This window comes from Pogoniulus pusillus, chromosome 3 (assembly GCF_015220805.1).
Source record: "Pogoniulus pusillus isolate bPogPus1 chromosome 3, bPogPus1.pri, whole genome shotgun sequence".
NCBI lineage: Eukaryota > Metazoa > Chordata > Aves > Piciformes > Lybiidae > Pogoniulus > Pogoniulus pusillus.
Window position 1 is genome coordinate 19,011,463 of NC_087266.1, and position 23,629 is coordinate 19,035,091.

Genomic DNA, 23,629 nt, shown 5'->3' on the forward strand with positions numbered 1-23,629 from the left:
TTGGAGAAGTAATCTGTCCCACAGACTCACCTGTCCTAGCCTAGTGAATATTACAGAAGGGCAGTTTACAGAAGAGACTGGAGTCTGCTAGTACTGTGGCCTCCTTACTGTGAGATGAATTTAAAAAAAGTATGAGGAATGAAGAATAGCCAAAGGGTCACTGAAAAGGAATGCTGCCATTTGTTTACTCTTAAGCAATAAGGAAGCTGATAACCAGACTCTCACGTCTGGTCACCTGTATTTTACCAGAGCAGGGGCTTCCGCAGCAAAATTTTACCCTAATGAAAAAAAAACCACCACAAGTTTTTTTCTGAGATGTCTAAAATTAGGTCATCTACAGCTTTTTGGTGACTCTTTGGTAACAGATGAGGATTTACATAAACTGCATGTAACAGAATACTGAATCAAGCTGCTGCTTAGAAGTAGAAATGGGGAAAAAATTAGAAAAAGCTCTGATATATTAAGACCCACTGAAAAATTTATTTGAGGACAAACTATAAACAATATATACACAAGCTTAAAGCCTTGTTTACAAAGCCTCATTTACAGAAATTTACATTACTTTTGCCTTTATCTACACCTTTGTGTCCATGATAACATTACCATCCTTGTCCTTTACTCTGACTCTCCCAGAGACATACTTTGTTTCCTGCTGTCCATTCATGTACACAGTCTTGACGGTCCCATCTGGATACTCCCGTCTCTTGAACTGTGATGTATGTAGTTCTCTCTGTCCATTATTGAACTCTATGCTTTTGCTTCCATCTCTACATTAAATGAGCATACAGAAGAAAAAAAAAAACAGCCTTATAAGGACTGTAGATAAGCTTAGCTTTAACCTCAGAAAACAACATTAAATATGCAAGCCTCAATGAAGGAAAAACTTGTAAAATACAGTATTTGTTAAATATAATCAACAGAGTTTAAAACAATGTTTTGAGCATGATCAGACATCAGTCAGACCTGCTTGCAGCACCAGGTACGTTCTCACATGTTCTCTACAGTTAAGTTGTCCTGGAGTCCTGTATACCCCTAAATTCCTCTCCCTCTGTGGTTTGAATGGGAGAGGAAAAGGAGTGAAAAGACCTGTTTCCCCCCCCCATGCCCTGCAGGTGTGAAGGGGGGGAGCAAGGGGCTCTTCCATGCAGTGCCCGTGCTGGAATCGGGCTGGGGATTGGCTGTGGTCTTCGCGCCTAGGAAGTGGTAACTCTGCTCTTTGTCTAGGAAGGGTATAAATATTGGGGGACATCCCGCCTTAGAGTTCTCCCCCGCCTGGATAGATTCTGCAGAAGGAGCCCCTGGCGCTCTGCTCTGAAGGAGGCTTCCCACCATTAGCACCCTTTAAGCAGGCTTAGTAGGCCTTAACGACCCTCCTACGGCCTCTGAAAGAAAGCGAGGGGACAAGCAGCTGGACCGCGCTTGCTTTCAGCCAGTCGACTCACCTGTGAGTAATTTTGGCTCAGCTTTATTATTAAGTGGGAAGTGCTATCATTTAATAGCTCAAGCCTTTTTCCAACTTCTGACTTCAAAAATAGACAAATTACCTATGGTATCCTTGTAGATCTTCTCAACCAACTGAATCTGCTAATTAAAACTAAATTAATTTCTGTATATAGTTTTAGGGGCAGGTTTGCAGGAAAATAATTTTATTTTTATATAAAATTCCTGACTCAGCCATGTTAATTCCCTGCCTCCACAACATATGTCCAAATAGGCTCCCTGCTCCCTCTTATCAGTGAGCCTTTGCATTGCAAGGTTAGGGTATCCAACAAAGTAAAGCTTACCGCTGAATACGAACAATAGTCCCATCTGGAAAGATACTTTCTTCTTGCCCATCCGCAAATAAGTTTTTAATAGTTTGATCAGGGAAGGTAATTTCTTTCTTGCCATCAGGATAATGCTTCTCTGAAATGTATTTTGAGACAATGTACTTTTTACATAAATACAGTTAAATATGTGGGCAGCAGTTCTGGGGGTTGGTTGGGTAATTTCTTACCTATTTGTCCATTTGAAAACTGCAGAACCTCTAACCCATCAGAGTATGTAGTATGTGTAGTCTTAGAGTCAGCATAATAATAAATCTGCAGAAAAGAGATTTCCTGTTAGTGTGAAATTCCTTGTGTGCGCACCCATGTGGGCACAAGGCTTTGTAGGAAGATGCCAAAAGCGTAGGATACCTACCACTGTGCCATCGGGCATCATCTGCTTCACATCCCCATTGAAGAACGTTACAGTGATGGTCTTCCCATCAGAACCCACTTTTTTCCATGTGCCATTAGGGAAAAATACGAGGTGACAGCCATTTTTCAAGACCTTTTCGACCTAATGGATACATTACCGAAAGGTCAGGATTGGAGCCATCACATTCACATACTCATCCCTCTTTACAAGGACTGTCTTGTGGAATTTCAGGAGTGCTGAGCTCTCATTTTACCTTCCCATCAGGGTAAGTAGTCTCTCTTTCTATCTCTTCACCAGCTGTATATGCAGGTCCAGGCAATAGTGACACGTGAGCTTCATTAGTAGAACCATCCTGAAATGACAACAGTAAGCAGAAACTCTTTTAAAGAGAGCTTTGTCTTTATCCGTGGTTCTTCTCCTAAGCTGACACATACTTCAGGAAACAGGAAGCACCAAGAGAAGATGATGAGTATGGGAAGGTATAAGCACAATCTGGGATTTATGCAATTCCCGGTGTAATTCAAGTGGTAAAACAGACTCAGCAGTAAATGTTTGTCAGCTGTACTGTGGACTAAAGTGAAATTTGGTGGTGTATTTTCACCTGGGTTAACTGCCTTAAGTCATCTATGTCCATATGAAATTCCATAAAGCTTAAATGCTACCTACAAAAAGTAATGCAAGAATGAACTATTGACAAGAGGCTCACATGGTTGCCGTACACAGAGCATGTAAACATCCATTTTTCCCCTCTCTCAAAAGACAATGTTTTGCACAGTTCAGAGGAGCAGGAGCTTATTTTCTTTCCTCATCCAAGAAATGTTGCACTACTGGACACAGGTGAAAACACTCTGCATTGCCATTTTCTGGTATGACAATAACATTGCAGGTGAACACAAGAAAGCGAGTCAATAGTTTTACCCGTCACCTCCAAATATTTAAGTAAATATTGGTTTAGGCTTTTCCCTTCCCCTTAGATCAAGATAACTTACTCCCATAAAAGTCCTGGAAGAGTTTTCTAGTGCTGTCATTGTCTCAGAGTTGTTTCCATTACTCACAGGTCCCAAGGCTGGTGTTTTAGAAAGCTTTCCTACTCAGATACATATAATACAGTTAATTTAAGTGTCATCAGTTATATATGAGATTAAGCTGTAAGGAACAGTCACATTAAATGCAGTAGAAACTGAAAGCAGTACATTTATGAAAAGAATGATCACAAGCCACCTCAGGCAGGTCATTGCTTCAGGTGTGTTAACAAGGAGCTACAACTGAGGAATTGTTGCAACAGGCATAATATTTGCACTTTCCTATTTCATCTCTGCCAATTTACAGAGGATTTTTCCCCCCAAGTCATCTAGAAACTTAACTAAGCCTTCTAGAGAAAAAAAGAAAGATTACCAAAACAAAATTAACAAGGGCCTCCATTCCAGGTACACTTCTTTAACAATTAACAGGATGGTTGCCTCAGGTGTCAAGCACCTCCTAGTTACATTCTGAATGTTTTTATTCATTTGGAAGGGGCAAAACAGCCAACAGCTTTTGCTCCCAGCTATGAACAACTGCTATGCCACTGCCCACATGATTACCGATCCTGATACCAGAAGGTTCTGAAGAGACATAGCAGTTCCCATGCTATCAATGTAGTCATCTAGTCAACATCTTGGAGAACATCAAGGCTGAATGCCATTTTGGATCACAGAACACAGCTTTTGGTATGCTCCAGACCACCAAATACAACCAGAAGCCCTTTTGCTCTGAGAATGGTCTTGTCACAGCCCTGTGAAGCATTTATCCACTTGCTTGAGTCCATTGTAACTATTCTCTATCTACCCTTGAGGTGGTAATGCACTCTTTCAGTACAAACAAAACCCAACATTAACTTCTATTTAAAGGGTTAACGGAATTATCTGATTAGACAAACATTTATACCTTTTGCCTGTGAGTAACTTCTGCCATTTAGCTTGCTGCATTTCTGTACTGTAGGAAGAGGAGATGCAGTTTGACTTCTGGGGCCTGTACTTGGTAGACACTAAAATAAAGGAAGTTGTGTGTAGTTTACATGACATTTATTAGTAACCATACAGTGGCAACAAAATTTATATACATGTGACATGGAATTTACTGGGAGGTTTCTTCACAAACAAACCGTTTTTGAGATTCAGCATGCATGATGCAGCCCAAGGTATACTTTGGAACTCATCCCATCTGTTGTCTCTCTACCAACAACTGCAGAATGTTTGGTGTGAGCAATCCAGAGCAATAGTTACAGCTTCAAAACTAAATATAACTGCTTTGGGCAGTAATGAACTGCCTGTTTTGCCCAGCTGATGCTTAAGGTGCAGGAGTTCACATGTTAGATCACATCAATGTTTTTCTCCTGTAACTGCACCACTTAGAATTTCTAAGATAATGGATACTGCGTATCGTAAACAACTTTTGAAGAGATTGTGACATTAACAAAAGTTTGTGTCCATCATCACTAGTGAAGTCCAAAGATGAGTCAAATACAAGTAAACATCTAAGTTGATGCTAATGGATTAGAAATTTATAATCCAAGGAGCATTCACAGATTAAAAACACCAAGATTAGTAACTTACAGACTCTGCTCTTTTTAGAGTCGTCCCAGAATTTTCTGTTTTCCTCTTGCTTCCAGCAGCTTCTGCTTTCTTCCAGGATTCTAGACGAAACCTCTCCATAATTTTTACTTCCTCTTTGAGCTCCATATTCTCTTCTACTAAAGCTTCTATTTGATCTTTCAGGCGTCGATGGGTGGTTGACCATTTTGCCTCTTTTCGCTTCAACTCATCCTGTAACTCTGCAATCTGCTGCTTTAAAGCCTTAGAAAAATGGATATTTATTAACAGCTTTCTTTCAAGAGGGTAAATGATTTTAATGTTCTAATCTAAATAAAAAAAATCAGTGTCAAAAAGATCAACTTAATGATGCAGACAGTAAAAGACAGAAGCATCCTTCCTTGGAAGACATATTATTTACTTCAGTTTACCAACATTATTAGCTCAACTTCAGCCACAGGACTTGTCTTTCTTGCCCTCTCAGCATGCTTTACACTTTGTACCTTAGCCAGTACAAGCACACTTGAGACAGAAGCATAGAATCTTTAAGGCCACCCTTGAGAGGACCCTTCAAAAATCTTGCCACAAGAAAACAGGCAGGGCACAATCACATAAAGGGCTTGGGAATCAGTCTAGACAATTTAGCAAATGCCAGTTTCTGCTGAAGTAAGGAAAATTTGTAAGGAATGAGGAGGGAAATCTGCATATGTTTAATATGACTTGTCTATACAAATCATGTACCATACATCCTGACAATGAGGGAACAAACACATCTTGTTGCTTACATCCCTTATACATTAAGACCTCCAAGTAACAGTGAAGGGTAAATCAAACTTGTAGAAGATTAATACATTTACTGTACAAAAGTTACAGGCATAATAAGAAAGCACAGTTCCAGTCTGTGCTTTGTATCAGAGTTGAAGATCGTTCTGCCATAGCTGTGAACAATTTTGAAAATGGAAATGTGGCAAAAAGAATTGCTCATCAGTCTTACAATCATCAAAACAGCATTATGAAGGCTGTAGTACCCTCCTCAATTAGACCACATTTACAAACAGTCACCTTTCCATTAAGTTAGAATATTGTTCTTGACTGCCTTTCAATGAATTCCTGTGTTTAAATGAGTTCCTGTGTGGACTACAAAAATAAGACATTTTTATACCTGGATTTCATCTCGTTCTTTTTTATCTGGAATTGCTCTAGCTTCTGTGGTGTATTTTTCAAAAACTCTACGCTCCTTTTGCAGTTTTTTCATTGCCTTTTTTTTATACTCCTCTATGTCAGCCAGTTCTTGAGCTTTCTGCTGTTGAAAGTCTGCAATTTCTTTCCTATAATTATGAAACAAAACAAATACTTCAGATAGGAAATTTTAAGGAAGAAAAAGAGGACTGTATTTTGTGGCCATTGATTCCAACTCAGCATCTCTTACCTTCAGAAAGGCAGACCTATAAATGGTATTACTCATTTAAAGAGTAAGAATTGTCACACCAGTTAATGTTGAAAGTCCAACAATTTCTATTTTTATATCTTAGTCACAAAAGTTTTCCTTAACAAATGTTTGGCTAACATCTTCCAGCATTCTTTAAAGCAGAAAAACACCACTCCCTCAAATGTAGCAGAATTTGCTAACAGCAGGAGGTCCCAAATTAAAACATTAACCAACAATATGATGCTTTTTGCAAACAAAAAGAGACTTTGGTCACAACAGGTGTGCCACATTTAAGTCTCCAGAGATAAATATTCTGCTCTATATGTCACTGATAAGACCCCCAATTCAAATGAAAATATTCTCTGTACACACAAACATCTGATCCCAATGAAGAACATCAATCACATTGACATGAAGATCTGTTTTGCAAGACCAGTTTAGGGCTGTGTTATCACTCAGAACAAAAGTGTACACATTCTGCTAAGCATAGCCTTTAAGGATATCATACTAAACTAACAAGGGTTCTTAATATCACAGTCTGTGAGTAGTAATAATCGTTTAATACATACATGCAGCAACAGCCAGTTTCTTGACCTGTGTCTCCACTGAAGCACACCAAGTATTTACCTGTGCTGTTGGTAACTGGACATAATGATAGTCTGGAACATATGCAAGTGAATACACCAGAATGTTTCAATTAGGATTACCTGATATTTGCCAAGGCACGCTCTCTTTCTTCACGGAGCCTAGCAAGAGTCGCGTTTTCAGCTCTGAATCTCTCTATTTCAGTTTCCAGTTCAATGATTCTCTCTCTCAGTATCTGGGATGGAACAGTGTTTCCTGTCAAAGAACAGCCAGATGCAAGTTACTTAAGCAAAATCCACAAGACTGAAGTAAACAATTAGCACACACCCACTGAAAACAAAACCCTGATACTATTTTAGACAGAAATATTACCCGGGAAAAAAATGTATTCAAGTAACATAGGATTGACATGATTCTATGATTTTAAAGCACTCTGCAGTATTTATTGATCCCTCGAGTGTTGAGAATATCTGTCATCTTTGTAGAACTAAATTTATATTAGGAATTGAAATGTGAAGGGCTTCACATCAAGCTAGAGAAAATAAATGAAGGTATAAGGGCCAGAGTCATCAAACAGGGAAGTTTATGGATGCAAGCTTTTCTTTCTAAATTTTATTCACCACAAAGTCTGCTTACACCTATCACCCTTGTGAAATCCACTAGAGGTCAATAATAGTATTTATGGGGTTCTTCTCAAAAACCTAAGGGAAAAAAAAGTGTTAAGCATTCATTGGAGCAAAGTTTGAAACCAAGATCTCACCACCTTACAAAGAAGGGACTTCGACGCTAAGACTATGCTCTGATGCCTCCATGGAACAAGTGTACTTTAATGATCTTAAGTAAAGGCAGTAGCTGCAACAGGACCTTTTAGAAATAATCCTTCCCCAGAATAGAATCATGTAATTGACATTAACTTAGGCAAACCAGAAAAAGCAACCCATGGTTCCCATATTCCATGTGAATTCCCTAGATACTATACTACCATCATTAATAAAAAAAGAGGTTTGCTGCCTCCTTGTATTTTACAGATGTGAACAAGCAAACCTAACAGTGTGTAGCATTACCCTACTGTGGTGTAAACATGCACTGTAGTGGAAAGGGGGCTAATACTTCATTTACACTATGCCTTTGGTATTTCTTTCGACTTGGAAACACTCATCTAGCAGCTCCAGATCAAGTTAGTTCAGTGAGCTGGTCTGACAGAAAAATAGCTTCTAGGAAAAAAATTGGTTTCACTGATCACACTCATTTTACAAGCTGCAAACTATTAGATCTGTCATCAGAGATGCAATCAGGAGAGGAACTGAAAGGTGAGAACAGCAGAAGTTTGTGCTTAAAAACTTTGGTGTAATGTCAGGTTGCAGCTTAAGCATTAGGAGGAGAGACTTGTAATGTGGGACTTCAACATTTCCTACCAATTGCTGTTTTTTCACCTCCTGGCTCCTGGTCCACATTTGATTTGATTTCATGCTCTGAATGACAGCCTGCCTTCAGTTTTGGTTTCAGTGAAGGAAAGAGTTTTGTCATCAAGTTTGATACAGGAGGTCCATTCAAATCACTGTCCACTGCAGAGTCTTTGGATGCTTCATCTCCCCTCTTTGAGGCAACTTTTCTCTTTATTGCTCTATCTGGGACAGCTGTATCATTCTTAGTGGAAAAGTCCATCTGTAAAGGCATTTTATTACATTTTTCAGGTAAATCACTGTTAACATAATTTTCATCGAGATCACTCCATGTTCTTTCATCATCAAACTCAAACTTACTCCTACTCATACAAGGCATGCTACTCTGGTGGTCTGAAGATTTTCTAAGTGTGTTCTTTGACAGTGCACTGTGATCTTTGTCTGGCAAGCCGAGGTCAGCATCTCCATTTTCACTTTCTTTGCTGATGTCTGTAACAGGACCTTCACAATCAAGAGATTCTGGATCATTTTCTCTATGGCTCATAAAAGATGCCTTAGTATCTTCATTTTCATGCTTTAATGTGCTGTCAAGTTCACTCTCAGAATCTGTAGTAGAATCACTATTACCCTCACCCTTATCTTCATTTATAGTCCATTGATTACTTTTTAAAGCAGGAGCCGCTGTCACACAAGGAGCTGACAATATTCTACTGTCCATTTTATTCAGTGGATCCTTCATTCTTACAGCTGTTCCTGAATTTGAGACTGCATGCATAACTGTTCTGTCCTTTGTATTTCCCTGTGTCACACAGTCTGCCTTTTTATTACTCTTATTTCCAAGTTCAACAGCCAGTGCCTTTACTTGCTGCTGCTTTGCCTTGATAGGGGTAGAAGACATTCTACGGCCCGTTAAAATTTGTTGATCTTGATCTAAGAGCCTCTGAACAAATGAGGAATTACTTGAGAAAGACATTTCATCTGCAGCTTGTTCTAGAAACAAAAATTCATCTAATTCTAGATTTTCTTTTTCTTGTTCTTTTTCCCAGTTTTCCAGCTTATTCTGAAAAGAAACTTCAAAAGAGAGTTCTGAATCTTTTACAGAGTGACCCACGAGACATTCTGGATTAGAAAAGGCACTGGGCAGCTCACAAGACAACTGAGACTTTTCTGTGCCACATAATTTGTTTCCAGTTTTGCCACTGTCAGACTTAGAAAATTCTGCTATGTTCTCTTTATTTTCTATCCTGCTGTTAATTTCTGTTGGGAAAGAGTCTCTCATCTGTCCATCATGATTTTTTCCTGGTTGCACTCTTTTTTCTAGCAGCATGTTATTTTTTCCATTGTGATTCCCAAGTATCAGGGTCTTCTGAGTAGGACGTTTTGCTTTAACAGGGTGCTTATGTTTCTTGGATGGTGCAAAACGCTTCTCAGAAACCTCTTTTATCCCAGGAGGCAAAATTTTCTTCAGTGTTTGTGATCTGTCCACTCTAATAACATTTCTGTCATCTGAAGCCCTTTGTTCAACTTTTGGGGTGTTTTCTCCAAGTTTTGTAATTTTAGATTTGGCATTAGTGAATCTTGCTAAGCCTTCTCCTCTTTTCAGGAAGGGTCGCCTGATCACTGGTTTCTGAATAACTGATCCATTTGTCTCCTGAAAAGGGGCAGAGTAAAACACAAAATGTCAAAAAACCCCTTGCAGTTTGAAGATTTCTTCAAATGAACCCCACAGGTAAGTAGGAAACCATATAGTATATTCCTAAGGGATTTCTAAGGACATCTTACAGAAGTAAAGCATTTGCTACATATTATTTTTTGAGGATGTGAATATTGCATTCAGTATTAGCTTTTACTGCCAGAATCTTCCTTGTACATCTAAGCACATCTTGACACAATGTATTACAGAATAACCAACCTCTAACTTCTGGTTTTGCTCCAGGCGCTGCTCTTCCAGTTGTATCTGTTCTTCCAAGAATTCCTCAAATGTCTGTTTCTTCTCCTGAATCGCAGCTTTAATAGGTCTAGTGTAATTTCAAACAAAATCCAGTCTCACATTTCTCCATAAAATAACTGTGTTTAACATCACTGCTATTCAAAGACCTCAGATGTAATTACATAAATTGTGACATACTTTGGCCGTTAAGCAGCAGAGTTAACCTGAGAAATGCATTATAACACTACCTATTTATCTTTTGAGAAAAGGTCTACCAAATTCCTGCTAAAAGGTACCCTGAAGGTACTGCAGCTACTACTGTTTCTTCTTTTATTGCTTATCTCCATGACACTTTCCTCTGGCCTGCAGCACCAAGCTTTCACTTGTATTTCAGTCATGCTGCTAACTGTGGTATCTGCATTATCACCTTCCCACTCAGTAATGCTACCGAGATTGTGTTTCTCATCTTCCTCTTTGATATTCCTGCACCTTCACAGAAGAGCTGGGTCTGGCTGAGATGCTGCTGCATTCTGGATTTATAACTACAACAGTGTTGATAACACACCAGTGTATTACTGAACACTGCTTGCAGAGCAACAAAGCTTTCTTCAGTTTTTCACGCTGCTGCCCACTCTCAGCAATTAAGCCGAGGGTGGGCATGACTCAGAAGGGACACAGCCCTAAATGCTGACTCAAATTGACCAAAGGACCATTCCTTGCCATATAAAAGCAGTAAAAAACAGAAACTTGATCTTCCAAAAGCAGCTGTTGCTCAGAGATCAAGTGGGCATCAGTCTGGTTGTGGGAAATGGAGGGTGACTAACTTTACATCACTTGCAGAGTTTTTCCTCCTCTTTCATTTAGTTTTTTTGGAGCATGTTTATCTTGACCCACAAGTTTTTTAAGAGTCTGCTCCTCGGATACCCTCTCTCATTCTGCTCTGCAGTACTGAGAACAAGCAATCAGGGGGGTGCTTAGTTGCTATCTGGGCTCAACCCACCACAACCTGGAATGAGTCTTTCTTGGATTTGTGATGACCAGGCAGACAAGACAGGGCTTTAAAACAATGCCAACACTGTTAATTCTATTAACTCCATAAAGTAAACATTTACTATAAATCGGGCCATGGTCTAGTCGATTGGATAGGGCTGGGTGCTAGGTTGGACTAGATGATCTTGGAGCTCTCTTCCAAAATGTTTGATTCTATGAGAAGGCTTCTGCCACAAGCACTATTATCACTTCTTAGCTATATACAGGTATCTAGTCAAACTCTTGGTAATAAACTAAAAAGTCACAGCCTTAAGCTCCTCCTTCACATTTCTGCTCTCAACACATAATAGTGGGTAGGAGGCTGTCATAAACCAAACAGAGATCAGATAATGACAACTGCTTATATACTATAAGCAGTATATAGCTATGCTAAAATATGCTTCTAAACTATCATTACTCCAGGCTGCACACAGATCATCAGCCAACACACATCATCTCATCTTTCACAGCATAAGCAATTTCAGCCCAGAGCCTCTCTTACTACAGGTCTCCACAGTACACAGCAAAATGGAATCCTTGGTTGAGGAAGTTACACAAATCCAGAATATCAGCTTCTTTCAAGCAGGAGTGAGAAAACAGTGTTATTTGACAAAAGCTGCACAATAATGGTTTGAATTACCTTTCCTCTGTATTAGTCCAAAAATGTTTTCCTCCACCGGAATTTTCAGACAGATCTGTCCTTTCCACACATAATGGATCCCTGTATTGATCTTCACCCTCCATTAATATTTCCACCTTTTGTTCTGGACACCACACATTTTTTCCTATGAAATTAATTGAACTTTTTTTTTACTCCAAAAACTAATCAGTATTCATCTTATACTTTAAGCAGCATTCAAGCCACATTAAAAACATATGGGAGCTTCATGGTAATGTAGTCTGAATTCCTACACAAAATAGTTAAGATTTCTCCAAAGTAAGTCTTATTTGAATTTGAGCTTTCTTTTTAAAAGAACATCCAATTATGCATTTAAAAAATTCACAGGCCTTAAATAATCCATTCTGAATGTTAATCACTTATGCCATTGTTAATTTATGGCTTTAAAATAACAAATTTGGATGTCTGCTGTACTGAAAAAATCTCTTTATCAAGCTTCTCTTTCCCATGTATTAACTATGATCAATTTGCCCTTTCACATTCTCTTAAACCAAGCTCTCTGATTAAAGCTTTAAAGCTGATATGAAGTATGATGAAATGCAATCTCATACCTTTTCCCCAAAACCTCTACAGCTTAAGGTTTCACTTTATTAAATTGCTAGATCCAAACCAAAATCACTATTCCATCCATAGCAGCAAAGTAGTTATGCTGGTGCCAAGGGTAAAACCGAGTAGATGAGGAAGAAGAAAGAATTTCAGTGCATTGCTTCCGATGTGCAAATAATTTTTAGCCATATGGTGGGACCTTGTTGACCCATCTTGATTCACAATTCCAGTTGAGTTACTAATCCTAACAATAAGGCTGGTCTGAATACATTCTGTACCCCTGGATAGATTGTTATTCTCCATTTGGCATGTAAAAATGTGAGTAAAGCTCGACCCAAATAATTTAGCTGTCCAATATCTGTCATTGTTTGCTATTTTCTCAGTTTTTGTCATATATAAGCTTTAGTAGTTTTTTTCCCTAAACCAGACAAGAATTTCATACGGATAAAAGGACTTGTTTTTTGTCTCATGCTGCTTTTAACAACACTCACAGGAAAACTCCAAAGTTTACAAGCTGTCAGTAAACCAACCAACAACTCAAGTAAACCAACTTCGGTATAAAATCTTCACAGTAAGTAGGAAATTACGCTCAGAAACTACCAGGGAATAAAAAACAGACATACACCAAGTTATCTTTATATAAATGACTAACCAGTAACATACTGGTCTTCCTCTTTTTTCAGACAATTCTGCATTTTCAGAGACACACTCAGACCTTGTTTCTCACAGGCAGGCACTCCTGAAAGACTCTTCTTCAGAGATGAGGTGCATTCTTTGTTGCTTAACTTTTGTGAAAAATCACTGTCTTGTGTATGTGGAGAAACAGCTGGAGCACAAACTGTGTCTTCAAAGCCTGCTGAATGCCCAGGTCTTAGCTTTTGACTTTCAGTCATCAAAGTATAGCCTTAAAAGAGAAAAAAAGAAAAAAGCCCACAACTGTGTCATTGTAATTGTATTATTACAACACCACTGTTCCAGAAGAGAAAAGAAATTGCACTGGATCAGTCAAGACTGATCACCCAGCTTTAAGTTAGTTCTTAATAATAATTGATGAGGCAATCAGGATTTTGTTCTCCTGAGGGTAAGCCCTAAATTCATTTTCTTAGGTGTTCAGAGTGAAAGAAAAACAATCATTTAAGTTAGGTTGGCAAGATACTGGGACAAGAAATCTCTCTGCTCAGCTCTAGGTTTTTCCAACCCAGCACTGCCTACTCTATTTGCACACAGTAAATGTGACTGGAAATCTGATAGTGGTTACAAGTGTTTGGTTTTAATACATATCATCTTCCTAGTCTAGTTTAGTTCACCACCTGAACAAATCTGTGCTGTGTGAGCACAAAGGAGACCGCTTCATTTGAGTACACTGAGAGCTTAAAGCAAGCAAAAGCATTATGAAGAACAGCCAATCAGAAAGAAAAGCAACTGTGTGTTTTACACTGTCTTTTATATTTAAATTATGTTTGAAGCAGGGGCTCCCATCATAACACATATTGATCAAGTTCCAATTACAGGTGGCGTTTTGTAAGAACCAGACAGTATTCCTTCCCCGGTAGCACTCAACTGTCAGGCACTGAAGCGATGCAGCATTTATCTTCAACTAATTAATTAGTTTTAAGGTGAATAACACTGAACACACTTTCAGATTTTAACTGGAAAATGAGATTAGCTTTTTTAGTTTCCTTGAAGCATGCCATGTGCTTTCTTTCTCAGCTTACCAAGAACTCCTGTCTGGCCAGAAACCATGCTAAGCAGCTTCTGCTGTTCTTCCATTAGCCTTTGAAGTTGCTCCATCTGCTGTTTCTTTAGCTGCTCCTGTTTCTGTTGTTGTAATTCCTTCAGCTTTTCAAACAAAAGAATAAGTGTATTATAGGCTACTTTAACTTAGAATGCACCACAGAGTCAGTGTCATCAAGACAACAGGTATTTCTTCTTTTAAAGATTAGGTAAGTGTAACATGAAGGAAATTATTATTTTTTTAAATCTTTGAATACAGATTATTCATAATGAAAAGAAAAAGCACATGATTAAGGGACTGGAGCATCTCTCTTATGAGGAAAGAGTGAGAGACCTGGGGCTGTTTAGTCGGGAGAAAAGAAGTCTGAAAAGGGACCTTACCAATGTCTGCAAATATCTGAAGGGTGGCTGTCAGGAGGATGAAGCCAGTCTCTTTTAAGTGATACCCAGTGATAAGGCAAGGCAATGTAAACTGAATCACAGGAAATTCCATCTCAACATTTGAAAGAAAATTTTCACTGTCAGGGTGATGGAGCACCAGAACAGGGTGCCCAGAGAGGTCGTGGAGTCTCCTTCTCTAGAGATTTTCAAAACCCACCTGGACAGGTTCCTCTGTGACCTGCACTAAGTGGTCCCTTCCAACCTCTAGCATTCTAGGATTCTATGAAATGCAGTGGACAAGGAGGTGAGACTACTTTAACAGTAAGATCTATTAAAGTGCTGCTGAACACTTTCAGCTAACATAATTTACATGTGGTATGGAGAAGAACTTGAGCAAATGTATAGGTTACAATGGATTTAATTGTCATGTTTGCACTATTAAAAAACAGTAACACCAAAGCATTGCCATTCCAGGCCTTTTTGTCCCAATGTCTTGGATGCTTCACATTCAACATTAACATCCCCATCCCTGGAGGTCTTTAAGGCCAGGCTGGATGGGGCTTTGAGAAACCCGATCTAGTGTGAAGTGTCCTTGCCCATGGCAGGGGGGTTGGAACTAGGTGATCCTTGCGGTCCATTCCAGCTCTGACAATTCTATGATTCTATGGACATATCTCTTCAGCTAAACAGAAACAGGGATTTGGATGCACATACCTACTTTGGGAACTAACAGATGATGCTGCTACAGATACAAGACAATGCAACTTCATCATATTGTGAATATCTATGGTGAAGTATTACCACTGCAATGACCAGCACCCCATTGCCACAGCTGCCAGTGAAGAAACAGTGGAACATTGTAAAACTGTATGCAGATTTCCAGGTAAAAAGATTTTCAGAACAGGTACACTACCACTGAATGCAATTTCACTTTAAACAGGAATCTGTGCCAGTTGGAAACAACAAAAGTTAAACTCAGTAACTGCAAATCATAAGAAAGGTTTTTGCATGTATAAATGTGACTTAGGACTTTCTCTTTTAAGCTTGTGCTCTAGAGATACTTTGCAAAGAGTCTGCTTACTTCCAGGTAAGACAAATCATATGCAGAAACAAAATATTTTAATAGATGTACTCCAAGGAATACTAGGTCTTTACCTGCTCAAGCTTTTGTAAGAGTGGATCACTGTGATCAGATTTATTCTGACCATGCGCTTCATCAGGGACGAAGTTTGTTTTAGAGGCTTCCATGCCAGCAGTGGCATAGTGCTGAAATGTAGGAGAGCTGCCGGACACTTCACACAAGGAATCATCACTTACAGAACAGCTGTCTGAAAGACCCAGCTCTTCAACAGGGAAAGCTGTGAGGTTCTCAGGTCCAGGTAACAAATTTTCTTTGTTGGTTTTCAAACAAATAAAACTGGGATCTAATAAGACTCCAGCCCGGGAACTATTGGATATCCACTGTGCGATGAAGTTTTGGTCACTACTTGGATCTTCAACAGTTGGCATCACGTAAATTGTATTCCACTTCAATCACTGATGTAGCATTAACATAACATTACATTACGTAGTGTTAGGATAGTAAAACTTCCAAAGTTCCAGATACTCGGTATGGATGGTTACCAACTTTTAGCACCTAGAAATTAAGCAGATAAACAAAGAAAGAAATCTACAATTAACAGATGCCCAGTAAAAGAAAGCTGGTTTTTTAATATATATAACAAACACAGTGTATTTATAAAAATAACTCCCAATTTACTTATCACTTGGCAATACAATTTGGACAATGAGTAATACTTCCTGTGCAGAAAATCAACATAAACCAACTTTAAATCTTACCATGTGGGTCCAGTTAATATTATCTCAAATACTATAAACCTATGTATAATATTCTCTCCTATAGTACAGAGAGATGAAGAATTTAAGCACCAGCAACTGAGAAGGTGATTTGAGTAGCTGAAAGATTTCCTGCTTAACACCTTCATATTAATGCAGTTTCAAATATGTCTATCTAAAGACAAACGTATTACTCCATAGATACCAATGAAAATGTTTGTGTTTTCTTTAGTTTCTCATGGGAACTCTACAATCGTGCTGCCTGACAGGTTCTTCCTCCCAGTTAGCTTTCTCTTTTTTTTAACTATGAAGAAAAGAAAGACTGAAAATGTTCCAGTGATAACCAAATTCCTGCAAGTGTCATAAGACATGAACGAATCCACGTAGGTAGGACACCCAAAATATTTCCTCACTTAGAAAAAGACACAGAACTGCTGCCACGACGATGTGGCAGTCAGAACCTGAGCACTCAGCCTTGATACCCCTGATTAATCCCAGAGCAATTAACTCTGCTTGTGCGCAAGTTGTGCCGCGGGGAATACAGAGGAAAGAAGGGGACAAGGAACAAAGAGCAGACAACCACAGAAGCCCAGGTCCAACGGTCTTGCCGATCAGGAAAGTACTCTTTCAAGCTTCCTCATTCCCAAGAGATTTGTTCGTGCCAGCTGGCTCTTAATTTGTCTCTAAAAGGGCTTATATGTTCAACCCGAAGCCTGAGACTGCGAGGAGAAGAAACAGCAAAATTCCCCTAGGAAAACGGTTTTTTCAACTGCTTTCTGCTTTGATACGACACTGGAAGTTTCCCACCCATGTAGATTCCTGCACAGGCAAATTCAAGCCTAGAGGGTTCATGGGCGGTTTCCTCTGCCCATTTTTTTAGACCCTTTGGAGGCAGCCTGCCAGTTTAAAGGTTCCCCCGAAGCGTGCGGGCAGCAGCACCTTCGCACCGAGAGAAAAAGCTGTCAGAGCTGAAGGAGTGACGAAGCGATCCCCTTTAAGGCTCACCGATGGGGGGGACGAGTATGTCCACGCTCCTCGGTCGAGCCGAGGGGCCAGGCCCGGCGTTTTCCTTCCCCCGCGGACGCTGCCCCGGCCCCCCGCACCGCGACACCCTCGCAAGAGGACACCTCGAGCTCGCCGCTAGTCCCGAAGCACGCACACCGCAGGCACCAGCACCGCTCCGCAAGCTGCTGCCACAGCGACGCTCTCCGCTCCGGCCGCCACTGCCTTCCTTCTATTACAAACCTGCCGCCATCGCACAGCCTGCCGGCGCCACCAGCCCAGCTCCGCCCCAGCGCCGAGCATACTGGCGGTTGTAGTCCCGAGCCGCCGCCGTCCCTGTCCAGCTGCGAAGCAGCTCTCAGGCGCTCGAACTACAGCTCCCAAGAGACCCAGCGGTGAAAAGGCCGTTGATGGGTGGCTACAGTGCACTATCGTAGTTTCTGCCCGCGGCTGTCGGGGCGGGACGAGGAGGTGGAGATAACTTCTAGGCGGCGGTCCTGAGGGCGGACCGTAGATGGAGAAGGCTGCCCAGCCCCTGCGCCGCCGCCGGAGCTCCTCTGGGGAGCCGCAGAGGCAGAAAGCTCTGCCCGTTCCGTGTTCCTCTGCCGCCCGCCGGCGCGGTATGTGAGCGGATTCGTGTCTAGTGAGCTGTCCACAAGCGTTCCGGGCCGGACCTTGGGGCTGTTAGCGCGCTTTTCTTGCGGCTGCGGGTAGCCCTTTCGTCTTTAAATAGCTGCACTGAGGGAGGAACGGAAGGACAAACGGGCGAGAAGCATCCTCTGGCTTTGTGACATTTCGTGCCATATGCATTACAAAGCGAAGTTGCGGGTTTCCCTCAACTCCAGTCAGTATCGGAGCATCGCCCCGGAAACTTGTGACATGTCTAAGGCAGTGAGGTATTTTTGCGGCTGTTGCGAGCAGGTACCAAGCATAGCCCTGGGCTGTATGGACACTGGGCAGCCCTTCAGTTGTCTACTACTAGTTTTAATTTCCGGTGGTGCTTCATACAGTTTCACAAGGCGCTTTCTGCTGAGCTCCCCAGCACCTTTTCTGTGCTGTAGTTTTGCCGGATGCTACCTGATTATCTTCAGACCGGGTTCTGCATTAATGGTGCCAAGCTGCTGCGTTAAAAAACACAAGGGTGTGTATTCCTGCCTTTTTCAAGCACAACATTGCATTCAGTCCTTTTTGACATCTTCGGCTGGAGAACAGAATAGAGGTTTGTTTTCAGTTTACCCGCACCCTGAAGCCCTTACAGGACTGCAGGTTATTCATGTTTGGGTGCTCTTTTTGGTTGGTTGGTTTGGTTTTTCAGTTTGTTTGGGTTTCTTTCCTTTGTCTCACTCTCTGCTAAAAACACAACCAGTTTCTAACAATTATGTTGAATTTGGCAATCAGTTGAAAAGGGTCTGATTTACAGACTGATGCATATAAGGTTAATAAATCACAAGATGACACTTCTAACCAAAGGCCAGACAGACAAGGGTAGGTGTATTTGACAGAGTTTATTAACCTGTCAGTTACTTCAAGAAATAATGTTTTACAATATGAGTATTTAGAATCAGCTTTGAAGAAAACAGCAATTTTGGAAACTTGCAAAGGTTTGGAGTTTTTTTGGGGGGGGTATTAGATTTATTTTGTGGAATTTTTTCCTTTTTTAAAAATGATTATTATTTTCACAAAGCTTCAAGTAAGACTTCAAGTTGGAAATATATATATAAGATAAAATAACCCCCAAAAAAATCCTGCTGCAATAACACAGTCTCAAGTTGTGCCGGGGTAGGTATAGGCTGGATGTTAGGAGGAAGTTGTTGCCAGAGAGAGTGATTGGCATTGGAATGGGCTGCCCAGGGAGGTGGTGGAGGCACCATCCCTGGAGGTGTTCAAGAAAAGCCTGGATGAGGCACTCGGTGCCATGGTCTAGTTGACTGGATAGGGCTGGGTGCTAGGTTGGCCTGGATGATCTTGGAGGTCTCTTCCAACCTGGTTGATTCTATGATTCTATGAACTGTGTTTATTTGACTCCACTGGGAACTCTGAGTTAATTTCAACAGAATACAGTGGGTTTTAAATGTCTTTGTATGAAGAAGTGTTATGTCTTGAAGTCAAAATTATGAGAAAAGATAGCTAGACAATAATTAACATGGGCAAGAAATATTATTCGATGTGATTAAAGTCATAGAATCCTATAATGGCCCAGGTTGGAAGGGACCTCAGAGATCATCTACCCCAACCTCCCTACTGTGAATAGAAGAACGTCAAGCATTCCAATATGTGATATAGTTTGGATGCAAACAACTATAACAGTGTAGAAAGAAGAAAGAATAATCACAGTATCACAGTATCATCAGGGTTGGAAGAGACCTCACAGATCATCAAGTCCAACCCTTTACCACAGAGCTCAAGGCTAGACCATGGCACCAAGTGCCACATCCAACCTTGCCTTGAAGTGCCCCAGGGACGGCAACTCCACCACCTCCCCGGGCAGCCCATTCCAGTGCCCAATGACTCTCTCAGTGACGAACTTTCTCCTCACCTCAAGCCTAAATTTCCCCTGGCGCAGCCTGAGGCTGTGTCCTCTCGTTCTGGTGCTGGCCACCTGAGAGAAGAGAGCAACCTCCTCCTGGCCACAACCACCCCTCAGGTAGTTGTAGACAGCAATAAGGTCACCCCTGAGCCTCCTCTTCTCCAGGCTAAACAATCCCAGCTCCCTCAGCCTCTCCTCGTAGGGCTGTGCTCAAGGCCTCTCACCAGCCTCGTCGCCCTTCTCTGGACACGCTCAAGCATCTCAACGTCCCTTTTAAACTGGGGGGCCCAGAACTGAACACAGTACTCAAGGTGTGGTCTAACCAGTGCAGAGTACAGAGGCAGAATGACCTCCCTGCTTCTGCTGACCACACCATTCCTGATGCAGGCCAGGATGCCACTGGCTCTCTTGGCCACCTGGGCACACTGCTGGCTCATGTTCAGGCAGGTATCAATCAGTACCCCCAGATCCCTCTCTGTCTGGCTGTTCATTTTAATGCTGTGAGACAAGGCAAGAATGTGTAAAGTCAGTAAAAAAGTATAATCCTGAAAGATATCAGCATTTTAATTCTATTTTCTGTCTTCTTAATAACTACACCTTTTATTTCTTTTTTACTTTCGCTTCTTTAGGATTTTAATGGGTGCTAGTCTGCCCTTTAGGTATTTTTAAAAGTAATTCCTATTTGACATAATAGATTTTATTTTATAAATATTCTTATGTCATGAATCAATACAATTTTCAGAACTATATGTCAGAATCAGGACTAATGTATCTGTACAGGTGTTGTGTCATGGAGTCTGCAAGACGAATGTGATGGTTTGGGGGTTACCCCGCCCCCCCACACTTTTGTATTTACCCCAGCTAACTCAGACGGACCCTGGGATTAAGATGAAGCAATTTATTTACAGCTAGCAGAATTTACAAGCAGCTATTTACAATATATACAGTTATATACAATTATATACAGAAATATACAAAGGATAAACAATACAAAAGCACAACTCCCCTCCCAGAAACCTGAGTCCCCAGGAGGGGCTCTCAAACCACCCCAACACCTCCCCCCGGCCCTCTTAACCTTACCCCAGTTCTCAGGAAGAAGAGAGGTGCAGCCAAGAGGTTAGGGAGCAAGGTTAGTAGGAGCAAGGTTAATGAGATGTGACCAGGTCTAAGGCCAAAGCAAGAGTGAGAGAGAAAATGGAGAAAAAGTCTTTCTTCTTCCCAGAGTTCTCAGCGAGACTGTGAGAGAAGTTGACATCAATTGTTTTTCATTTCACTGCCCGTTATCTAGTTCCTTTACCAAAACATTCTAGCTTGCTTCAAACTAGCACAACGAATCTGGTTTTGCACAGCAGAAGCCATGGGTATTAACTGACTGAAGCCCACTAGATTTGTTTCATAGCAATCCTAGATAATTTTAAGCTAAAAGTATATCTGCCTTCATGCACTACAGCTATACAACTTGGGAAAAAAAGCGTGGGGGAGGGAGAAGAGACAAACCAACTAACAAAAAAAAAAACCCAAAGAGACAAACCAACTAACCAAAAAAACAAACAAACCAACCACATGAGCTGTGGAGGAATGGTTCTCAGGCTTTGTGGCCAAGTGGCAGAATAGCTGTGGTTTCTGTTAGAGGTGACATGAGGTGAAGATGATGGAGAGAAGAATCACTAGGATAGCCTGGGGCAGTTTCCCTTCAATCACAGAATTGTCAGGGTTGGAAGGGACCTCAAAATTCATCCAGTTCCAACCCCCTTGCAATGGGCAAGGGCACCTCACACTAGAAGAGTTTGCTCAGAGCTCCATCCAGACTGGCTTTAAAAATTTCCAGGGATGAGGCCTCCATCATTGCACTGGGCAACCTGTCCCATGGTCTCACCATCCTCTTGGTGAAGAGTTTTTTCCTAATATCCAATCTGAATCTACCCACTTCTAGTTTTGCTCCATTCCCCTTAGTCCTATTGCTACCCAACCTCCTAAAAAAGTCTCTCACCAGCTTTCTTGTAGCCCCCCTTCTCAGTCTGTCTCCATAGGAGAGGTGCTCCAATGCCTGATTCCATATCCTGCCAGTTATATGGATGAATAAAACATGACCTTAGAAGCTGCTAACTTGTTCCAATGTGTACAATATTTATGAATATTAAGTGGTAGTATTGTTTTTATTAACTATTAATAAATGAGGAAAATCAGTTGCTATACCAAGTAAATAATGTTCTGATTGCAGATGTACAAGGCCTGTTATCACTGAAAATGAAAAAGCCACAAAGAAAAATGAAAACAATTCCAACCTTACTGTTGCTGAAGACAGTAAGAATTGAGCCCAAACTGGGGTAAAAAGAGTTGTGCTAGGCAATGTCGCATGTTTTGCACAACTCCAGTTCGATGACATCAGTTGCTCTTCCCTTATCTGCCTGGTGAATGTGGGGAAGGCTGTGGATGTAGTCTACCTGGACTTCAGCAAAGCCTTTGACACTGTCTGCCACAAGCTCCTGGCAAAGCTGGCAGCTTGTGACTTGGACAGATTCACTCTGAAATGGGTCAAGAACTGGCTGGAGGGCTGGGCCTAGAGAGTGGTGGTGAATGGTGCCACATCCAGTTGGCAGACAGTCACTAGTGGTGTTCCCCAAGGAACAGTGCTGGGCCCAGTCCTGTTCAGTATCTTTATTGATGATCTGGACCAGGGGATTGAGTCCATCATCAATAAATGTGCAGATGACACCAAGCTAGGTGTAGATGTGGATCTGCTGGAGGGTAGGAGAGCCCTGCAGAGGGACCTTGACAGGCTGGATGGGTGGGCAGAGGCCAATGGGATGAGATTAAACAATGGTTATTATTCCCTTGTTGAGTACAAGGGAAGAATAACCTCCCTTGTCCTACTGGCCACACTGTTCGTGATCCAGGCCAGGATGCCATTGGCTCTCTTGGCCACCTGGGCACACTGCTGGCTCATCTTCAGCCTACTATCTACCACTACCCCCTGGTCCCTTTCTTCCTGGCTGCTCTCCAGCCACTCTGTCTCCAGCCTGTAGTGCTGCTTAGGGTTGTTGTGGCCAAACTGCAGAACCCTGCACTTGGCCTTGTTAAATCTGTATCCTGTCTGTCTGGACAAACTGCCTGGAATTAGTAATTACTTCTGTTTTCTCTGTAGGACTTCTACTCTGCTTTATGTGTTTAAAGATAAACCAGTGCCTTAGAAAATGCATTTCATCAATGCATTAAGGCTGGCGATATGAATCAGTGAGATGTTAAGGAATATTATCTTTCAATGTGATTCATCTTCTATTTCAGATAATTTACTTCACTGTCTCTTATCTCCACTTGAGGTGCTTTGCAAGTAGCCCTTTAGGGGGTAGAATAATATCCAACTTTTAAATACTATAATCATATCCTAGCTGCAAGAAAATATTTTGTGACTATTTCCTTAACAAAAGTTAAGGATTTATTTCAAGAAATAATGATCCATTTTCAGTATTTATTGGTTTGTGCTCTTTTTGCAGTTTTGAAGTAGCTTTTGGTTTAATAATCTCTTCTCCATTGCTTTGTAAATGAATCTAGTAGATCAAAATCTTTGTCCTTCTAGGTTGCTACTTCAAGGCAGGGATGACAGATAGTGGCACACCAACAGATACGGTTATTGTCTAGATATCCAGCAAGTTTTTTACTTTTATTAATTCTTAGTTATTTTGAAGAATAATACTGCTTTATAGAGAAGAGGAAATATGAGTGTGGAGAATGCAAAGTAAGAAGAGATACTGTGGTGGAGGGTTGCAAAGTCCTCTTGCAAAGCCCTCATTTATACA

General features: G+C 41.0%; 2 protein-coding genes across 4 annotated transcripts in view; one reads left to right on the plus strand and one right to left on the minus strand.

Annotated features, from left to right (window-relative positions):
• Nucleotides 1-458: 458 nt before the first annotated feature.
• Nucleotides 459-17,499, minus strand: CENPJ (centromere protein J). 2 transcript variants are annotated; one of them, XM_064171376.1, is made up of 17 exons: nucleotides 17,309-17,499; nucleotides 15,623-16,103; nucleotides 14,068-14,191; nucleotides 13,005-13,256; nucleotides 11,768-11,912; nucleotides 10,081-10,186; nucleotides 8,181-9,819; nucleotides 6,888-7,020; nucleotides 5,914-6,079; nucleotides 4,776-5,015; nucleotides 4,108-4,207; nucleotides 3,171-3,268; nucleotides 2,435-2,533; nucleotides 2,182-2,322; nucleotides 1,997-2,081; nucleotides 1,785-1,905; nucleotides 459-767 (listed from the first exon to the last, which is right to left on the minus strand). In XM_064171376.1, the coding sequence occupies exons 2-17, from the start codon at nucleotides 15,974-15,976 to the stop codon at nucleotides 575-577; spliced, it is 3,996 nt and encodes a 1,331-aa protein (XP_064027446.1). In that variant the 5' UTR covers nucleotides 15,977-16,103; nucleotides 17,309-17,499; the 3' UTR covers nucleotides 459-574. The 2 variants fall into 2 exon arrangements, with proteins under 2 accessions (XP_064027446.1, XP_064027455.1); XM_064171385.1 differs by having other exon boundaries at nucleotides 15,785-16,103; nucleotides 17,309-17,498.
• Nucleotides 17,500-17,809: 310 nt separating this feature from the next.
• Nucleotides 17,810-23,629, plus strand: part of MPHOSPH8 (M-phase phosphoprotein 8) — a 35,311-nt gene continuing 29,491 nt past the window's right edge. The window contains exon 1 of one of the 2 annotated variants that reach the window (XM_064171469.1): nucleotides 17,810-17,925. The gene's annotated coding sequence lies outside the window, so the exon portion shown is untranslated. Of the gene's footprint in view, nucleotides 17,926-18,049; nucleotides 18,525-23,629 lie in introns of those variants that run through there. The other variant, XM_064171477.1, reaches the window with a different exon arrangement.